General features: G+C 41.8%; 1 protein-coding gene across 2 annotated transcripts in view; it reads left to right on the plus strand.

Annotated features, from left to right (window-relative positions):
• The window catches only part of lepr (leptin receptor), a 36,325-nt gene extending 18,034 nt beyond the window's left edge, over window positions 1–18,291 (plus strand). For both annotated transcript variants that reach the window (XM_080431589.1, XM_080431590.1), the window contains 13 exons: window positions 2,163–2,323; window positions 3,135–3,234; window positions 3,994–4,093; window positions 7,367–7,587; window positions 8,107–8,261; window positions 8,957–9,110; window positions 9,387–9,469; window positions 9,584–9,797; window positions 12,015–12,212; window positions 12,743–12,826; window positions 13,307–13,400; window positions 14,755–14,830; window positions 16,052–18,291. In XM_080431589.1, the coding sequence (XP_080287715.1) occupies window positions 2,163–2,323; window positions 3,135–3,234; window positions 3,994–4,093; window positions 7,367–7,587; window positions 8,107–8,261; window positions 8,957–9,110; window positions 9,387–9,469; window positions 9,584–9,797; window positions 12,015–12,212; window positions 12,743–12,826; window positions 13,307–13,400; window positions 14,755–14,830; window positions 16,052–16,870 (2,459 nt within the window). In that variant the 3' untranslated portion in view covers window positions 16,871–18,291. The remainder of the gene's footprint in view (window positions 1–2,162; window positions 2,324–3,134; window positions 3,235–3,993; window positions 4,094–7,366; window positions 7,588–8,106; window positions 8,262–8,956; window positions 9,111–9,386; window positions 9,470–9,583; window positions 9,798–12,014; window positions 12,213–12,742; window positions 12,827–13,306; window positions 13,401–14,754; window positions 14,831–16,051) is intronic.
• The last annotated feature ends 706 nt before the right edge of the window (window positions 18,292–18,997 follow it).

The following is an 18,997-nucleotide window of genomic DNA, read 5'->3' on the forward strand; positions in this document are numbered from 1 at the left end:
AGAATCAAAAATCAGAATTATTGTCACATCACAGGTTTACAGAGTAAAACAGTGGGGATGGCTAAAGCCCCAAGCCAATGCTATGGCTGTTGGCCCCCGACAACCGCTACTAACCACGCAGAATACATACAAAAATAAGAAACCACCTAGAAAATAACAAATCAACGAGTCCACCTGATGAGGAAGCATTGCCTCGGCCAAGCTGGCTTAACCACTAGGCCGTAATCATCCCCACGATTGTACATCACATGGGGAAAGCACTTACCAATCATCCTTTTTGGCTGATTGGTAACTCCCTGTTCCAGTGTAACCAGCAAAAAAAACTCCTCCAATCCGTTGTAAACACAAACAAAGGTCAACCAAACATTAACCAACCCCAATCAACTGGACCATGTCTCAAAACTTTGTCTAGTAGTGTATTCCTCTTTGCCAAAACCGGTTCCAATCTAAGATTTGCACTATGTTCACAGTTGGACGAGCCGCCATTTGTTACGACTGCTCGTTAAAGGTCGAAACAAGAGGGGAGTCCACACAGTAAAGAATAGTTTAGAATAGAAGAGAATAGTGTAGATGTTATCAGAAATAATAAGAAAATAATTCATAACTATTGAATGATGTGTCAGTAAGTCAGCGTTGGATGAGTGAGCAATTGTGAGATAGAAATGTTGGGGAGAAACAACCAACTAAACTAAAAGGGCACTCTGCCCAGAAAGAACCACAGCCTTGTCCTCTTTAAAGGCCTCCACCCAGCTGCAGACCATGAACTCAGCTACCTGATGAACGCAAGTAAGAGCGTCAGACATGTCAGACAAACATGCTGGTGGACAGGCCATCACACCTTACACACGTAGCTTCATAAAACAAACCAAGACCACAGAATGTACACACCTTGATAGCTGAGGTTGAGGTAACAGCTCTAAGGATTATGAAGTTTTAACACTGTTTAACACTGTTTTTTCTTTTCAACACATGGTTTCTCAGAAAAAACGCCTACAGAGCGTGAGCATTTCAAACGACTTTACAGTTATGTAATTGAAGAGAAGCAGTATACTGACACAAGATAAAAGGCCAATTTACTTTGAGTTAATGCTTGTCATCCAATAAAGAATTCAAAGAAGAACAGCGAGGTCCACTTCAAGGAATCAAAGAAAAACAGCGAGATACTCTCTGATGTGCAAATTAGTCATGCTCATTTGCACTCTGTAGACGGTGGTTTCTATGGCGACTAATTAGTGGGTTAGTGTTTGGAGCATTTAGACAGCAGCCCTGGAGCTCAAATCATCCGACATCATCGTGACAAGATTCAAAACAGCAACATATACAGGGGTGCACCTAACTTTTTAGGTCTAGTACTCAGAAGAGCACCTGGAGATGTGACTTGGAGGGGGGGGGGGGGCGGGGATTCAGCACGGTGCCCACCGGGACAGTTTTGTCAACGGGGGGCGGGGGGGGGGGCTGCGCGAGAAAAAAGGACGATGTGCCGCGCATTATTTATTTTGGGTGCGCATGCGCACCTGAGCACCAGTTATGTGCACCCCTGAACATAAACAATAGCAATTTAGATGGTTTAATCACCAAGATCTTTGCATTATGTCAAGACTTTGTCATCTATTTTGAAACTCCAACATGGTTTGGACTCTTTTCTTAGTGATTATTCTATCGATTACTTTTTTTATTAATCAAATAATCAAGAATAGTTTTTTATATATCAATGACCAATTAAGCCCTATGTTATACTTTGTCACACAATAGTGTCATGCAAAAAGTGCAGTGACCAATATCACCCTCGCAATTGTTTATTTATAATTGATTGAATCGATAAGTTCAATTTAATCAATCTTTTGCGCCCCTAGAATTGTCTCAGATGTAGTTTCGCAGAAGCGCTTCCCCATTGTGACGATTGTTTTGTTACCATCTCTAAATTATGCATTTCTGCATACTTCAGAATTTCTATGGTGGATATGAATAACAATTATTTTCATTGACAGATATTTTTGCACTTACCCCTACAAGGAATTTGTTGCAGTGAGGTTGACGCATTACTTTGAAAGCAACCATATACAGTGGAAACATTGTGTTGTACATTGTACTGTTTACTCAATTGGTAAAGATACGCATTAATAAGCTGGAAACATTTAGAGTTTTTTTTCTTTTTCCCTCAGCTGTGAGCTACATCCCAGAGAAGGTGGTGGTGAGGGCAGGGGAGAATGTGACGGTGTATTGTGTGTTCAACGACCTTGACACCAACGCCAGCATGGCCGTGTGGATTCTCAACTTCAATCATCAGCTTCCCCACAGCCAGTCCAGTCTGCTCAACCGACGGGTAAATACAGTAACAACAACTTATTTTCTTTAGCAACATACGTTTAGCCAGAACAATGCATGCAGCCAGGGTTCGATTTGTAAAAAAAAGAAAACAAATTTTCTTATTTTCTTAATCACTTAAGCCTTATTTACTATTTTATATGGCAAATAGCAGATCTACAAGCTTACAATGCGTTGCAATGCAATGCGACCTGTTGTGAGCTTGGAGAGATCTGCTATTATTGAACAAAATTAAAAGATATACAGTATATCCCGAAAAATAGGGATGCCAGGTTTAATGTGTATACAGTCTACAGTTCCCAAAAGGAAATGCTTATTAATTCAGCCTGAACAGAAGCAGGGATAAAACAAACCCTGCCGGCAATAAAAAAATCACACCCTGTGTGAGTCAACCAATCATGTACAAAAGATAAATACATTTATTGAAACACTCTTTATGATGGACGAAACCATAACTTTAAAAAAACAAACTTATGTTTTTTTAAAGTTATGGTTTCTTATATAGGGCTATGCACATGTGTCATGTGACACTGGCCAATCACAGTCCTGAATAGATTGTGATTGGCCAATCACAGCGCAGGATAATTGTACAAATTTCCAAACCTCATTTATAGGGGCGGTTTCACTGCCCAAGATAATTGTACAAATTTCCAAACCTCACTTATAGGGGCGGTTTCACCGCCCAAAAATAATGAGCAGAGGGGGGGGGATTATCAAAAGCAAAGACATGGATTCCCCCCCATCGCCCCAAGCAAATTGAACTCTGCATGCAGCACTCATCTGGAGTGATCCCTGTCCAATTTACCCAGGTGAGCCAGGTCACCATGCGTCCATCACAGAAGAGGATGTATGATCTCCTGCAGTGTACCCAGGAATGGAACATCCCTTACAGCCTGATCTATGTTGAAGGTGAGTGCTCATGAACCAGGGATGATATAGAATATCGTTGCTGTCATGAAGAAACATTGTATCTCCACATTTATTTATTTTTGTAAATAAATGCACTTATAACAGAACAGTGTCGCGCAAAAGTAGCAGTCTGCAAGCCGGCCCACAAGCCAATCTACAATCTCACAACGCTTGTGGTATATAATGGTGTGAATGCTGAATGGCATATTGGTTATAAATAATATTAGTGTGTGTGAAACTCGTTGTTTACTGTGTAACTCTGGGGAGAAACGTTAACGGTCAGCCAATGCAGTGTGAAAGCATTGAGTATACTATAGGGTAGTGGCTCAGTTGATCAATAAAAGCTGTAATATGATTTCATGTTAAATTGCAGCTGCATTGCTCTTCTTGTTTGGAACCACACATTTGTATATTGTACAGTATTTGATTTAGTGCAGTTAGATCATTATTATGTCAGTCACTTGTATGATATCTTGTAATGTATTGCGGCATATTGATCCATATCATGCATATCATATGATAGCATATCAATAAATATCAATAAATATGTAGTTCTAGTGAAACGTCAATGTTTAAGTAGTTAGCGCGCCTCCTTCCGTGGAGACAAGACAGACTTGTGACAGCAAAGTAGCAGTTGAACTCTGAACCAAGGTAGCCAAACACAAATGTTTTTCTAAGGACGTCAACTGGGACACCACACGTTGCTGCTGCTGCTCAGCTTTCCTGACCACAGGGTGTCTCTCCCTCTGCGTCTCTCAGGTGCAGCTATTGATATCAGCTGTCAGACCAACGGTGACATTGATGCTATGACCTGCAGCTGGGAAAACAAACAGTGGACTAAGCTCACTTTCCAATCCAGGTAAAGACAGTTTAAATTCACGCATATAGCCGTACACTTACCTGGTGCTATGGTTAGGGGTAGGGTTAGGGTGGGGTCATCCCTATGTTCCCCCACTAAGGTTCGGGTTAGGGTTAGGTTTAGGGTTAGGTAAGCGTGGAACATAGAACCCGTGGAACATAGAACCAGGGGAATATAGACACGCTCCCGTTAGGGTTATGGGTAGGGTTAGGCTTAGTGTTAGGGATAGGGATAGGGATAGGGGTAGCGGTAGCAGTGGGGGTTGGGTTAGGGGTATGGGTATGGGTATGGGTATGGGTATGGGTATGGGGTAGGGTTAGGGAGGGTTAGGGTTAGGGTTATGGGTAGGGGTAGGATTAGTGTTAGGGCAGTGTCACCTGCCTGTGACAATTTTTGTTGTTGTTTAGTTTTTTCGTAATAAGTGATGTCACCACTTTATATTTGGAAAAAGAATAGAGACTACACACTCACAAGCTCATACATTTTAAGATCAACATTTGGAGAAAGGCTGTATGGAGTAAGTATGTAATACAACCCAGCAAGCACAATGACGTCATGATGACGTTATGATGACGCCCGGTCATCACCCCGGTGACGTTCAGGACTAGGCCAGATCACAGCCCATATGGGGATGATCTTTTTCATTTACAGGACGTCATCACCGGGACATCATATGGACATTTGGACAGCAATTTTGGGTGATGAGAAATGTGTTTAGATGACGTCCTGGAAGTGACGTTTTTGTGGTCAGGATTAATTTAGGTTGAAATCTGGTGATATTCTGGGCCAGATCTGACTTGTCTTGGTTTGACTTGATCTAGCCCCAATCGAGACGTCACTGATTGGTCCGGGTCCTGACTGTGCTTGCTGGGAAGGAATCAGAGTTTCACTGGTGTTTTTTTTACTGAATCACTGCAGCGTTGTGGTGGGCAAAGCGGAAGGTATTGATTTGAAGAGCCCATGCTCGAAACGTGGTCATTAAAATTTATTCGCCCAAACAATTGTTATGCACATCCAGGAAGGCGCTGGTGCAGGACCAAGTCCGCACAGACAGCTGTATGCTCTGAATAAGAAATATTTGGAGCATACAGCTGTCTGCGCTGACTTATTCCTTTATGATTAAAACGTATTGGAGCATGTGAGTGTGTAGGTTCTACAGTATTCTTTTTCATGATCCTATCTCAACCCAGTACCCCAACAAGTGATGTGCATATTCTATCAGCTTTTTGCCAATTTATAATTGAAAAGTAAAAAATATATTTTACTTATTAGCGTACTTTAACTATATTATTTACACAACTCTTGGCACTCAGTTTACACACACTCACACTCAATGGACCACATTGGAAATAAGCTCTCGAGCTTTATCGTTTTGACAGATATGTTCAAATGATATGTTTATGCATTTTGTCAATTAGGATATCAATAAATTAGTCTCTCTGATCTTCTGAGATCAGAAAAGAGATCTCAAACCTCCCCTCAGACAAATCTACAGTATATTTAAAGGGATAGTTCACCAAATGATTACTCTTTTTCCATCGATTAGTCTCCCCATGGAGACTTGAATTTATGGATATTTTGTTGTTTTTGTCACATTCCTAAGCCAATAATTTGATGACCGGTAGGCAGCGGTTCCGGTAGGAGACACAAAGGAGACTCTTTGTGTCTCCTACCGGATTCGCTGCCAGTCATCAAATCATTGGCTTAGGAATGTGACGGAAACAAAAAATATCCATGAATTCAAGTTTCCATGGGGTGACTAATCGATAGAAAAAAAGTCATTTTGGGGGTGAACTATCCCTTTAGTAGAAAAGTACTAACCTGACCTGAGGGAAAGCATGAGAGGAACAAATGGTAATTGGTTTCTAATCTAGTCTTCCAACAACTCAAACGCTTCACATTTTGTGCCTCACGTAATGCACACTGATTATGGCTGGACAAAGGAAAACATTTTGAATGGAATGGCATATGATGGATTATAAACTTCAGTGAAAACTGACCTTTTCTGGGTCTGACTCCTTTCCTTTTAACCCATTCAATCCGGGAACGCATCTGTGTCATTTTAGATTTTTTCTTCTTTTTTTTTTTGCAAATATTTGAATATATATTTTTTAAAGAGAACATTTGTAACTCAAATCTTTGCTTCTGGGGGGGTCCCTGGAACAAAATATTTTGAGGTGGGGGGTCCGCGGCCAAATACATTATCAAAAGTTTGAGCATTGATATTATAGCAACATACGGTTTTCAGAAAACTGTTAGGATTTAGATGACATTTGTAGATGCGTTACCAGACTGAATGGGTTAAACATGCCTCACATTTACCCATTCACACACACATCCACTCACAGATGGCAGAGAGACAACCGGAGGTGCCATCCTTAATTGCTCGTCATGAGCAATTAAGATTTGAGTGTTTTTCTCAAGGTCACTTTGACTGAGATCCTTCCGTTCCCAGGTGGTTCCTTAACCCATTAAAACAGGGAACGCATCTGTGTAACCACTTTAAACCATTATTTTATGCTTTGGCTATTCAAAAATAACAGATCTACAAGCTACAAGCAGATCTACAAGCTACGAGCTTGTAGATATGCTATTTTTGTAAAATCTTGAACATTTTGTGCAAATCTTTGAATACAAAGATGGGGGGGTCCCTGGAACAACATATTTTGATGGGTAAAAGCATCATAGCCAAAATTATATGTATTTCGCCGCGGATCTCAAAATATGTTGTTCTAGGGACCTCCAAAGAAGATTTGAGTTAAAAATCATCACGATAAAAAAAAGCACAGAGTGCCACGCTATGAGCTTGTAGATCTGCTATTTTTGAATAGCCAAAGTATTAAATAATGGTTATAGCTAACATCTAAAATAACATTTCGATTGAATGGGTTCATGGGATGATGTTAGGGTACTGCACAAATGGTGTTAAATAGCACTACAAGTGGTTATTTTGCTCAGATCATAGGGGGAACCTCTTTTGGTGCTATACAGCATATATCTTAAAGGGTCTGTATAACACCTTTTGTAAAATTGTGTGTGTGTGTGTGTGTGTGTGTGTGTGTGTGTGTGTGTGTGTGTGTGTGTGTGTGTGTGTGTGTGTGTTAATAGGACGCTTGCATGTGCCAAGGGGTTTTGAACTGCATCCAAACCCTTGCGACAGCATTGCAAGGAAAGGGTGTGTCCCTGTACCTCACAGTACTGAGTCACCAGCTTGCCTTAGATTTAAGTTTACTTAAACTCCATTCATTCACTTCCACATTCCTTCCATTACAGGTGGGCCGACCTGCCATGTGATGTAATGGAGGAGAGGGAGAGAGCCGGGGAGGAAGTGGGAGAAATGGGCGCGTCGGTGTGCTCAGGCAGGCTGGGGGAGAGGGTACGGAGCTGCACCATTCAGCCTCTGAGGATGAACTGCTATAAGTTGTGGCTGGAGCTGCACTCTCCGCTGGGCCCTGTCAGGTCCAGACCCATCTACGTCTCACCCACAGACCACGGTGAGGAGCACTCCCATGGATGTTGTCCGTGCTCTATAAGTGAGAAAGAGATGAAAGTAGGCGGAAGGACAGACATATAATCAAGGACTAGAGTTAACATACTAAAGTGGATGCTTTCATCAGATGTGATCTGCCGAATCACTCACCAGAATTAAAAATAAACCAGCAAACAAAATGTCCCTGTTAAGAAGAGTTTAAGTCCAATATCAATATTCTGTTCAAAGAACAAGATTTTCTGAATGCCCTCGTTTAGAGTCCACATGGTGACAACTCCAATCCAGTGCGCGCAATATAATAAAACTATCATAGATGAAAGGAAGTTTGATGATGGGCGAATTTCATGCACACTCCAGACTAGCCAGGACAAAGTCTCAGGGCCTTTACACATAAACCGCCAATATTCTGTTACTTAATGTATCAAAGGACTATTCTATTCAGAGTTCTTCATTAGATTAAAAGCACATACCAGTTCTACCAGTTCTTATGCTTTGGTCATCTCCCATCCTGTCTCCCCTGCAGTGAAACCTCACATTCCATCTAATGTGACGGCAGTGACGCAGGCTAGTGGGGCACTGTTGGTAACATGGGAGTCTCCACCTCTGCCCGTGGAAGGTGTCCAGTGCCAGTTCCGGCATCACTCCCCCTCCACTGTGAGGGCCCAGCCAGAGTGGAAGGTAATATAGAGCTTTTTATTAGACTTTTCTTCAGAAAAATCGCTGGCAGTGGAAGATTGATTTTTTATTTATTCTGGTAGTGAATGAGTTAACGTGCACCGCCGTGGCCAGGTTGTACTATGAATGTCATGTATATCGACAAATGTGCAACAATGGCTTCTGTAACTTGCCAACATGGTAGCGACTAAGAGCTGTTGAAGAGTTAATTCACCAACCTGCAATGCGAGACATGACGTCCGTCACAGTTAGCTCTCCTTCCCTGGGACTGTTGTCATGCTACTGTCTAAACAGCTAATGAAATACTAAGAAGCTAATTTGGCCAATATTCAAGAGACAGGAAGGAAACAAGCAAATAATGAAAGAAGCAAACAAACAAAACACTAAGCAAGTAGACAGCTAGTACAGGTACTAGCTGGTTCTGCGAAATGACTATCCACATAAATGAGTTCCTAAATTTGGCATCTAATGTTCACCCTGACCCTTAGCAGGTATGAGTTCGAATTGCCATCTTTTGATTGTAGTGGTTTCGTGGAAACATCCTCTGAAACTTTCTCTTGAATCATTCTCCTCAAAGCAATTTCTCATTTGAGAAGCTTAATTGGGTGATTTGCTTGAGGAAATGGGTATTACAGTGACGTGGTCATCTCTATATTTACATCATGAAGTTCTGAGAAAACAAAATGTGCCTCTTACAGATCCAGAGTCCAACACGTGTTGCGCAGGCGGAGGTAGCGGTCCCAGACATGTGCAGGGTATATGTGGTGCAGGTCCGCTGCATGCCCGCTAGCAGCACAGGCCACTGGAGTGGCTGGACGGAATCCGTCTACTCCACTCCCCAGAACCGCAGAGGTAGGCTGACATAAACGGCCCTCTGCTATGGCAGTTTCACCCTCCCATGCACAGCTTTCTGAATGCACTCACAGCCACTGTGACATTTACATGCACGTACGCACGCACATACGCACGCACACGCACACACTACCCACAACATCATCATTAATACATCATCTCCATCACCGTCTCTGAACATACTGTAACAGGTAGGAGTTAGGGTTAGGTGTAGGAGTATAATATGAGATTATATAATATGCTATTATGACATAACATTATGCTGCATGTTTTCAGCTCCTGAGCACGGTCCTGACTTCTGGAGAATTCTTGTGGATGATCCATACAGAAACCAAACCAACGTCACCCTACTCTTCAAGGTAGATGAGGGATTAATTAGAAGTCTAAAGGCAGTATAATATCCATAAAATAATGATCATAAAATATGTTTTACCAATTTAAAAACGTATAACTCAAAAGGTCTTCTTCTTCAGCATCCCCCCATAGGTGGACACTCCTACTGTGTCAATGGACTTGTAGTTGAGCACCAGGACTCCGGTGGCACCGTGACCAGTGAGCAGATAGAGCAGGTGGCCTCCTACAGCTTTGAGTGGAGCCAGGAGGTCCATACTGTGACTGTGAAGGCCTACAACAGCCTGGGGAGCTCCGCGAGCAACATCAAGATGACTCTGAATAGACAAGCCAAACGTGAGTTTTTATTTATTAATGCAACTCTAGCTACTCCTCCGCCACACGATGCATTGAGTCGATTGAGTTTAAAACCTCTTTCTAGATAATGTACCAACCCTGTTGGGGCTACTGCAGTCTGGGGTGTTTGCGGCCAATGAGAGGGACAGTGGGGTGGGGCTTCCAGGAGAGGGCGTGACTGTGTTTTTCCATGCCGGTAGCCTGTGGGTTTGAGATGGACAATATAGACCGCCGAAGTCTGACGTCATTTACACATCCTTTGTTTGTCTACCTGGTTCGCAGTTTTCCACCCCCGTTCTGAATCCCATAGACGTATTTAATATCGCGTCAAATAAGAACTGTGTTCCAAAAATAAACAAATGACCCCGGCGTGTTGACTCTTATGGATATGAAGCATCAACTGACGGTGAGAAAACGCTAATGTTACTTCCGCCGAATTAGTTACATTTTCGCCAGAAACAGACTGTATCAAATATAAGTGACTGACTATCATAAACGATACAGAACCCCCTCCCTGACAATAACGCCGACACGCGGTGTTTATTTTTGGACCACAATTCTTATATGAGACGATTCTAAGATGACCCAATGTTATTCTCCATAGAGAAATTACTTCCGCAAACCTGGGGATGAACGAGTCACGTCAGGACTTCGGTGCTCTATAGCCGATACATCTAACCAAGGATCATGTCTATGCCTCCGGTTCTTGAGAACGTCTCACACACACACACACACACACACGCGCGCGCACACGCACACACGCACGCACACGCACACGCGCACATGAATAATTTTACCATTAGGGCTGATACCCTATTGTTTTTCTCCTGCCGTGGTTTTAACAAGTTCCCCATAGATGGTAATTGGTAGTCAGTACACCTGACGAAGGCCACAGAGGCCAAAAGGTTGTGTTTTTACCGCTCAATAAATGAATATTTTTGGGAGCATTAAGTCGGTGTGTGGACGTTCTCCTTCTCTACAGTGTTATCTATTCTGATCCAGCACCTGTCGAAATAGCCGACTTGTGGATGTGAGTGCACCTCTTGACCCAAATGGTAGAGACATTACATCGTCAACAACTGGAAGTTGTGTGTATTACAAATATGACTTCAATTGGCATGATGGGGGGCTGTAATTAAAGACCCCCCACCATACAATATCATGTTTTTTTTGTGTGGTTAATATGTTTTTTAAGCTCTTTGAAGGTGTTCAGACCAGCACTCCCTGACAACTGGTGTGATGTAGTGCACACAACTCAGTAGGGGGGGGGGGGGGTAAACAGCTGATATGCATGCATATGCATGCATATCCCCCTGTTGTTCAATGAAATTGAACAACAGGGGGTGATGTAAATGAATGAGCATACGTTCAAGCATCATAAAACCTGTTAAACATCATCTGTATCAAATCTTTAATACAGATGATGGAAACCGTCAAAGGTCTAGACCCCTCACGGATTTCAAATTTCAACTTCTAAACAGTCAGTGTTGTCTTGAACCCCCAAATCACTGCGTTGCAGCTATATATATATTATATGTTTTTTTTCATTAGTTATTCATTAGTTATTAGCCGCAACCTTGTGCTACAGTGCCTAATGGAGTAAGCAGTGAAATATGCACGTAATCGAGAGGTTATGCTTTCCTGGCATTTGGCACTGAGAAACGAGAATACAACTAGACATTAAGGCATGACACTAATGTGTGTCTATGGGAGTTAAAAGCCCTGCATTGGAGAGTCATCCATTAGCCTCGGTGAAGTAGTTTGTTTGCAGCGCTCTAATAGAAAAAGCAAGAGGGATAATCCTATTAACAGCACTACATGTGGGTACACTGCTGGGATGTTTGTTTACTGAGTTTGTCTAATTAATTTAGTCAAATTTTCATTAAATAGCTAATAAGAATTATAATCAAATTGGCTATTTACAAAATGTCTACAAAAAACCCCGAAGTTGTTTTTCAAAGCTGTAGATAATAAGTGCAGATCTCCTAGAAAAGACATTAACCTTTGACATTGTAATTGTCCTTTTGTGCTATGTTTCAAATGCACTGTGAGTGTGCAATGTGAGTGTCATCCATTACTGGACACTAGTAATGTTACAATAATAGGTCAATCGCATGTTCTATACATAGCTATATACAGTATACTGTATAGTACATAACATAAAATATCTAATGCAACCTATTCTGTTCGATTCCCTTCCTTCCTTGTATTCTGCAGGCCATTGTGTGCGATTTTTCTGTGTGATGATTGTCAACAGTACTTGTGCATCTCTGTCCTGGAGCTTGATGGATAACAGCTCTGTGCCAGTAGCCATGGTGGTCCAGTGGTCAGCACGGAGGCTACAGGACTCTGACAGACAGAACAGCCAAAACTGGGTCAGACTGCCCTACACTGGTCGTACTCTGCATCTAAGGGGTAAGTGAGTGTGGCTCATTATATACAGTACAGATAGACGGGTAAAAATGCAGCATGAAGATAAACACTACATACTGTAAGCTTCTGAATAATATTCTCATCCCCAGATCCATTTTTACTTCTTCTCTCAAACATCATTCATGTTCAAATCATATCCATCTGTCAGTCTACTCTAAATTGTGATTCATGTGTCCAAGCACTAATTGAAGATAACCAAATGTATGAATGGGCTTTATTTATTTATTTTTTAGAATGAGTTCCATTTTGTGTCAATGTCTTGAGGGGTGCAATGGATTTAAGCACTTTTAGTCTGGCATCCCTATTCTACAAGCTCATAACACCTCGTGTTGTGACACATCATCTTGTGAGCTTGTAGATCAGCTATATTCGCTATAGGCCATAGGCATGAACGGCTTAAGCAGTCATTCCATGTGTCCCCCATGTTTCCAGTCAAATTGTACTGTACCGTGTTCACACACAGACTACGTTTTGAAATGATTTTAAGAAAAATCTGTATTGTCATTACACAGGTGATTTCTTTGGTTCAGAAGAGTACGGTTTCACCTTACATCCAGTGTTTGCTGATGGAGAGGGGGAGCCAGTGTTCACTACAGGTAATATTCAACAGTTGAACAATATTGCAGCAAAGGCCCTTTTAACCCATGTATTTCAAACTACTGCATAACTAACTACTGATAACTCTAGCTTTGAAAATAAATCAGCAAAAGTCTGTCTGTTGTACATTTAGAAATACAATTTGTTTTGGTTCCTCGGGTTGGCATGACTTATGTTAACATCAGAGAGTGGGCTTTCTGTTGTCTTAACCACTTAACCCTAGCATCCCTATTCTGGACATGTCATAGCAGATCTTCATAGTAGATCTACAAGCTAACAGCGGGTCGTGATGCGTTGTGAGCGTGTAGATCGGCTAATTTCAGCAGATTTGTTGTAGTGGGGAAAAGATCAGGGGGCCACGGATAGACCCCTGGGGGACCCCGGTCAATGAAGTATATTGATATTGATTAAATGAACAGAATGTGCATGTGTTGGACTGTAGTATTCCTTCAGTAAACCAGTCTCTTTTCCTCTTGTAGCCAGCAGAGGAAACCCTGCCGCCTACATGCTGCTGATGATAATCACCTTCCTCTCTGTTGTTTTATTTGTCACTCTGGTCCTCTCCCAAAACCGGTAAGAGCACATCTCACCTCACCATCAAATATTGCAGTGATTCAGATTATACAGTGGGTTTTGAATGGATTTCATTGACACAAACACAAACATTGCACAGCCCGAAAAAAGTGACTGTAACTGCACACAACAGCACACCACTAAAGTCATGCATGAACGTGAAAACTAGATCGATTGTGGTGGGCTCTACCTAGCCTGGCATGGCCAGACTAATATCACAAGGGCATTTTTTGTTTGTTTGCAATGGCAGATTCGTCTGGAACCAGGCTAGGCTCTTCCCTCTAAAATTGTGCCTGGTTCCTCTTGCTAATTCTATGATACCAATGTTTACTAAGACTACTCTTTACTCAGATGCCATCAAGAGGTGATACATGATGTTAATCTCTGTGGGTGGGTTATCACAATCTAATTTAGGGGATTAGACAACCTGATTATGCAGCATTTGAAGTGTGGCATTTAACAGTTAACAAGGGTGTAATGACTCTTGACCTTTGCTGATAGATAACAGTGAGATTAGAGGAGAGAAATGAGAGCAGGGCAGGGATAGAGGCACGGACATAAGCTCCTTTTACACACCCTGTCCAAGGCTGGAATATTGTGCCTTTATTCCGCCCCACTGTTCTGTATAAAAGGTATGGAGAATCCCTGCTTCTCTTCAATTTCTCCTCCAATGTATTTCTGATTGCACAAACACATCGCTTGCGTGAATCTGCCATTGCAACGTTAACATGTTTTATACTGTATTATGCACAGGAGTGATGTGCAGGTCTGTGTTTGTTACCCGCACCCACCCAAGCCAATTAAAATAATTTCAACCGCAATGCATCTCTTTTCACCACATTTTTAATGGAAAAATACAAATATTAGATTTTTTTTAGAAAAGACTTGAGTCAGTCCTGACTCCTGACCTTGCAGTGGCAACAACAGATTTAGATCAATGACCCTATGTGAATAGCCATAGTCTGAATAAACAATAGAGACATCTGTATTTTGTTTAATAAATGCACAGGAATGACCTCACAACAACTGAGTGGGTTGGAAACCCAAGATCTCCTTATTTGGAAGAAACTGCCATTATGTTGCTGGGTGAAGGAAAATGCTTCAGTAGTTCATTTTGTGTCAGTATTTTGTGAAATAAATCTATAGGCGGTGTCAACTTAAACTTAACTTGCTGTTACAGTATGTTATACTGTACATCACACCTCTGATTCCAGAACACAGCGTGCCATGTTCTGTGTAAAAAGGCCAAAGCCAACATAATGATAATGAAATAATCATACAGCAGTGTTGTAGGATTTCTGTATAAAAGGGGCAAAAAAGGGATATTGAGAAATCTTGTTGTTATTGTTCCCAGGATGAAGAAGTTTGTGTGGAAGGACGTACCCAACCCCAACAACTGCTCGTGGGCCAAAGGCCTGGACTTCAAAAAGGTGAGACACAAATAATAGAGAATGGCTTCTTAAGATCAGGATGGGTCACATAGGGCTGTAACGATACATTTTAACAGCAATTAGATACGCATCACGATACATGGTTGACGATACGATACATGGACGATATTGGTTCATTCATGGCGATAAGATACGATACGATTCAATGATTTAAAATCGATACAGTAACTATTTAGCACAAAAAAAAAGATCTGTTTGAAACGTGGATAGCGCAGGTTTTTTATGGGAAAAAAATAATATTATGGATATAAATAAGAAAACACGGTGATTCTCTGGCAAATACAGGGACATTGTATTTGAACACATTATGGGCAAACCCGCACCTTGACATGAACACAGAGAATACACACATTTATCGATAAACCAAGTGTAGCTATATGGAATGGAAAAGTAATTAAACCCCTTTATCTTTTGTCTTCTTAAAATTGCTAAATACAACGCACAAGTACTTAGTATTGATACAATCGATTATTTGCATTGCAAACCGATTCGATATGATTATTTGCATTGCAAACGGATTCGATATGATTATTTGCATTGCAAACCGATTCGATATGATTATTTGCATTGCAAACCGATTCGATATGATTATTTGCATTGCAAACCGATTCGATATGATTATTTGCATTGCAAACCGATTCGATATGATTATTTGCATTGCAAAACGATTCGATACGATACAAAGTCAAACGATATGATATTTTGCTGTTTGCATATCGATATAGTGGATCGTTGAAAATTAAAATAGATTTTTCGATGCAGTTACTATATCGTTACACCTCTAGTTACATGGCTTTTGCTGGTGGTGTACCCAAATATCTTAATGAATTAAGAATTGTATGCCTTGGATAAAAATTTGGAAAGAAAATGCAATTTAACTGTGTAAATGCATTTGCAAATTCATATTATAATTCATATTAGCCTTTGAGCAATGTTCATGTATTTTATTTTAAATGTAGGGATCAATGGAAGTTTTACATTTTGTGTATTACCAAAAATCCAAACCTTAACGTAAAAGTTAGAATCTTCAGCTCTTGTCAACTAAAATGTCTTAACCTGCCAATCATCATTTCACCTATACCCACTCAGTACTGAAGTCAGATTTCTTGTGGTAGACATCCTTTTCAGTGCATCACAATACATGTAAGTACAGTACATTGATTATTCCTTTCCTTCTCCCTTTGCCATGTATCCTTTCAGGGTGACACCATTGACCACTTGTTCCCCCTCCCCGAGGGTGTGTCAGCCTGGCCACTGCTGCTGTCGCCCTCTGAGAACATTTCAGAAGCTGTCATCGTGGGAAAGACCGATCTCCTTGTTCCAACCACAGCCATGGCCCAATTGGTAGCTCTCTCTCTAGCACCCAGGTTGATTTCAGGGCTTGATCAGCCCAACGAAAACGACAGGGATGGTGTCCAGATTGAAGTTTCCCTCTTAGACCCTACCGTCGACCCCGTGGCCAGATTCCCGCCAACCGGCACCCAACCAGACCACCTTACTCGCACCGCAGACAGCTCCGCCCAGTCCTCGGTCACCTATGCCACTGTGCTCCTGTGCAACCCGGAGCGAGACCAGCAGGCCACTCACCACGGCTACAAGGACGGCAGCGGCAGCAGCTCCAGCGACGAGGGCAACTTCTCCGCCAACAACTCAGACATTTCTGGATCTTTCCACGGAGGCCTGTGGGAGTTGGAGAGTTCCCGGGGCGGGGAGGCGGACGACCCGCGGCGCTCCTGCTCGTATAACTCTGTGGCCTCTTTTTCCGAAGGGTCGGAGCAAGAGGAGGACGAGGGGATGAGGGAGGAGAAGGACTTGTATTACCTAGGAATGGACTATCCTAGAGAGGAGGAGGAGGAGGGCGAGGAGAGCGAGAGAGAAAACTCGGAGGAGGAAGCCAAGATTGTGCTCCTTAGAAACAAAGCTTTAAGCATAGAGGACTGCCCTGTGGGGTCAGGGTCGGTGGATGGCTTTACACCATTGTACCGGCCTCAGTTCAGAGCTGCTCCAGGCAAATTATAGCTCTTTCACAAGAAAACAGAAGTTGTGCCATCCCAACGTGTTGCCGGGCAGGTTTTCATGCTGTTTCATGAGGCACAATGAAGCATCATGCAGCAGCATGTATAATACCTCAGCCGACAATTCTAGCTATTCACTGATTGCTGCTATTGTGTCTTGAATGTAAGACAAGAAGAACGGAAGAGAGGAGGGTGTGGATCTGTGTAGAGCCTGTATAGGCTTTTCAATTGGATTTCTTTACTGAGCTTTAAAAGCACAATTTCTACTCAGTGCTATAGTAGCAGTTCATGCAATGTGTGTACTTCTGCAGAATGTGCACCCAGACTGCAGGATTAGCCTACACTTTGCTTTTCAGTGGTCATCCTACTATAAAATTAACAAAGCTCTTGTCAGTCCGTCTGTCCGTACGTACGTACGTCTGTCCTCATGCATTTTTCTCCTCTGTGGGTTGATCAATCGATCTGAAATGGCACATTTACATATGCAGGGAGTGAGGAGGTAAATGTCCAACTTTTGCCACATTTAAGCTGTTCACTAGCATTTTCACCACAAACGCGGTTTCGGTCCCATAGTCTAGATGGATGGCAATGCCCTGGTTCTATGGGATCTGGCGTTGTCGTTGTGTGGTCCCATAGCCCGGAATGGACGGCAATGCGGTGGACATAATGTATAGATGAGGATGTGGATACCATACATTGGCGAGGGAGGTGGGTATGTTGTGACTTTAAATGTCCTAAATGGCCTAATTCAAAATCCAATTGGGCCTATGCTAAATGTGGATTAATTCTGTACAGCTGTGTTTACCGTCGACTACACTACTGCTCCACTCCAGCTTAGAGCTGAGAATGGATTGATGCTGGACACTTCTCGGACCATTAGACTGAATGTGAAGGAGAGATGGAAAGTGAAAGAAAATCTACGATACATGGGTTTGTCTTTCTCATTGTGGCTCAGAGCACACTAGACTTTGACGTTTTCATTCATTTCAGTCCCATTGCCGTGACTGACTGATTGGGATTGTGGATCATTTCACAAAGCCAAAAGAAGAGATCAATGGGAGCTGCTTTTTGAACGCTAATTTACCTTCACTGTTGTGGAGGAGGACTGCTTAAAGATCAAACCTGCCAACCAAAAAACAAAAAATAATACAGATGTCTATTTTTTCCTTTGTGCTATACTGTAATTGAAACGTTACATATCGTGAGAAATGTGCTGTCTATTTTTCAGTGTTTGCTATTTTCAATGGAAAACTTTAGAATGGTATTTCACAAGACTGAAGAATGTACATTTTAAACCAGTGGAAGAAGAGATGGACATGAAAGTTTTGGGGAAAAAACTGGAAGAAGGGTTGATATATACAGTATATTGTTATTGTATGAGATCTCGTCTATTTTTCATGGTCAAAATAAAATATTTATTGTGAATGGTTCTGGTTTCTTGACAATGGAGCACATGCGTTAGCCTAATGGCATATACCGGTATGTCAATTTACTCTAGTACAGTATTATGTAATACTATGAGATGAATGCTCTAGGTCAGTGGATCGCACACTTTTTATTTTCGATGACCCCATAACTCTTTTACAGAGTTACAGACCTATAAGGGTCCATTTAGAAGTTGAACCCCTCAAGGAACCCTTGGACCCCAGGCCATTTTGGAAATGGGGCAAACAAATAAATATGGTTCGAAAATTGTTCTATAGACCCTTATCTACAAATTAGAAGTGAAAATGAAACTTTCACATCAATTTGAGTATCCAGGCACCTCACCACTTAGGTGCGCATACAGATAGCCTAGGTAGCCTAATATCTATGCAGTGTCATTATGTTTTGATGTTCTGCCCCAAATTGCAAATCGTCCAGTTGTCAACATCTTTATAGCCATTGTTAGTCTTTGCAAAGGAGAGGTACATTTTGATATCACTTTTATTGTACACACATCCTCACAGACCACAATCACCATCATTAAATGACAGCAAAACAGATGCTGCTGCTGACTATCTCAGAGCTCATGGTATGTTAAAGGAATCCAGGTCCTCACAGCCTGCATATCACTGCTAATATGATGTTGGAGTGTATTTAGTCATATTCATTGTCACATGAAGTCAGCAGGCTAACCATAACGGTAGCC

Source organism: Gymnoscopelus braueri, assembly GCF_963280865.1.
Source record: "Gymnoscopelus braueri genome assembly, chromosome: 6".
Classification (NCBI taxonomy): domain Eukaryota; kingdom Metazoa; phylum Chordata; class Actinopteri; order Myctophiformes; family Myctophidae; genus Gymnoscopelus; species Gymnoscopelus braueri.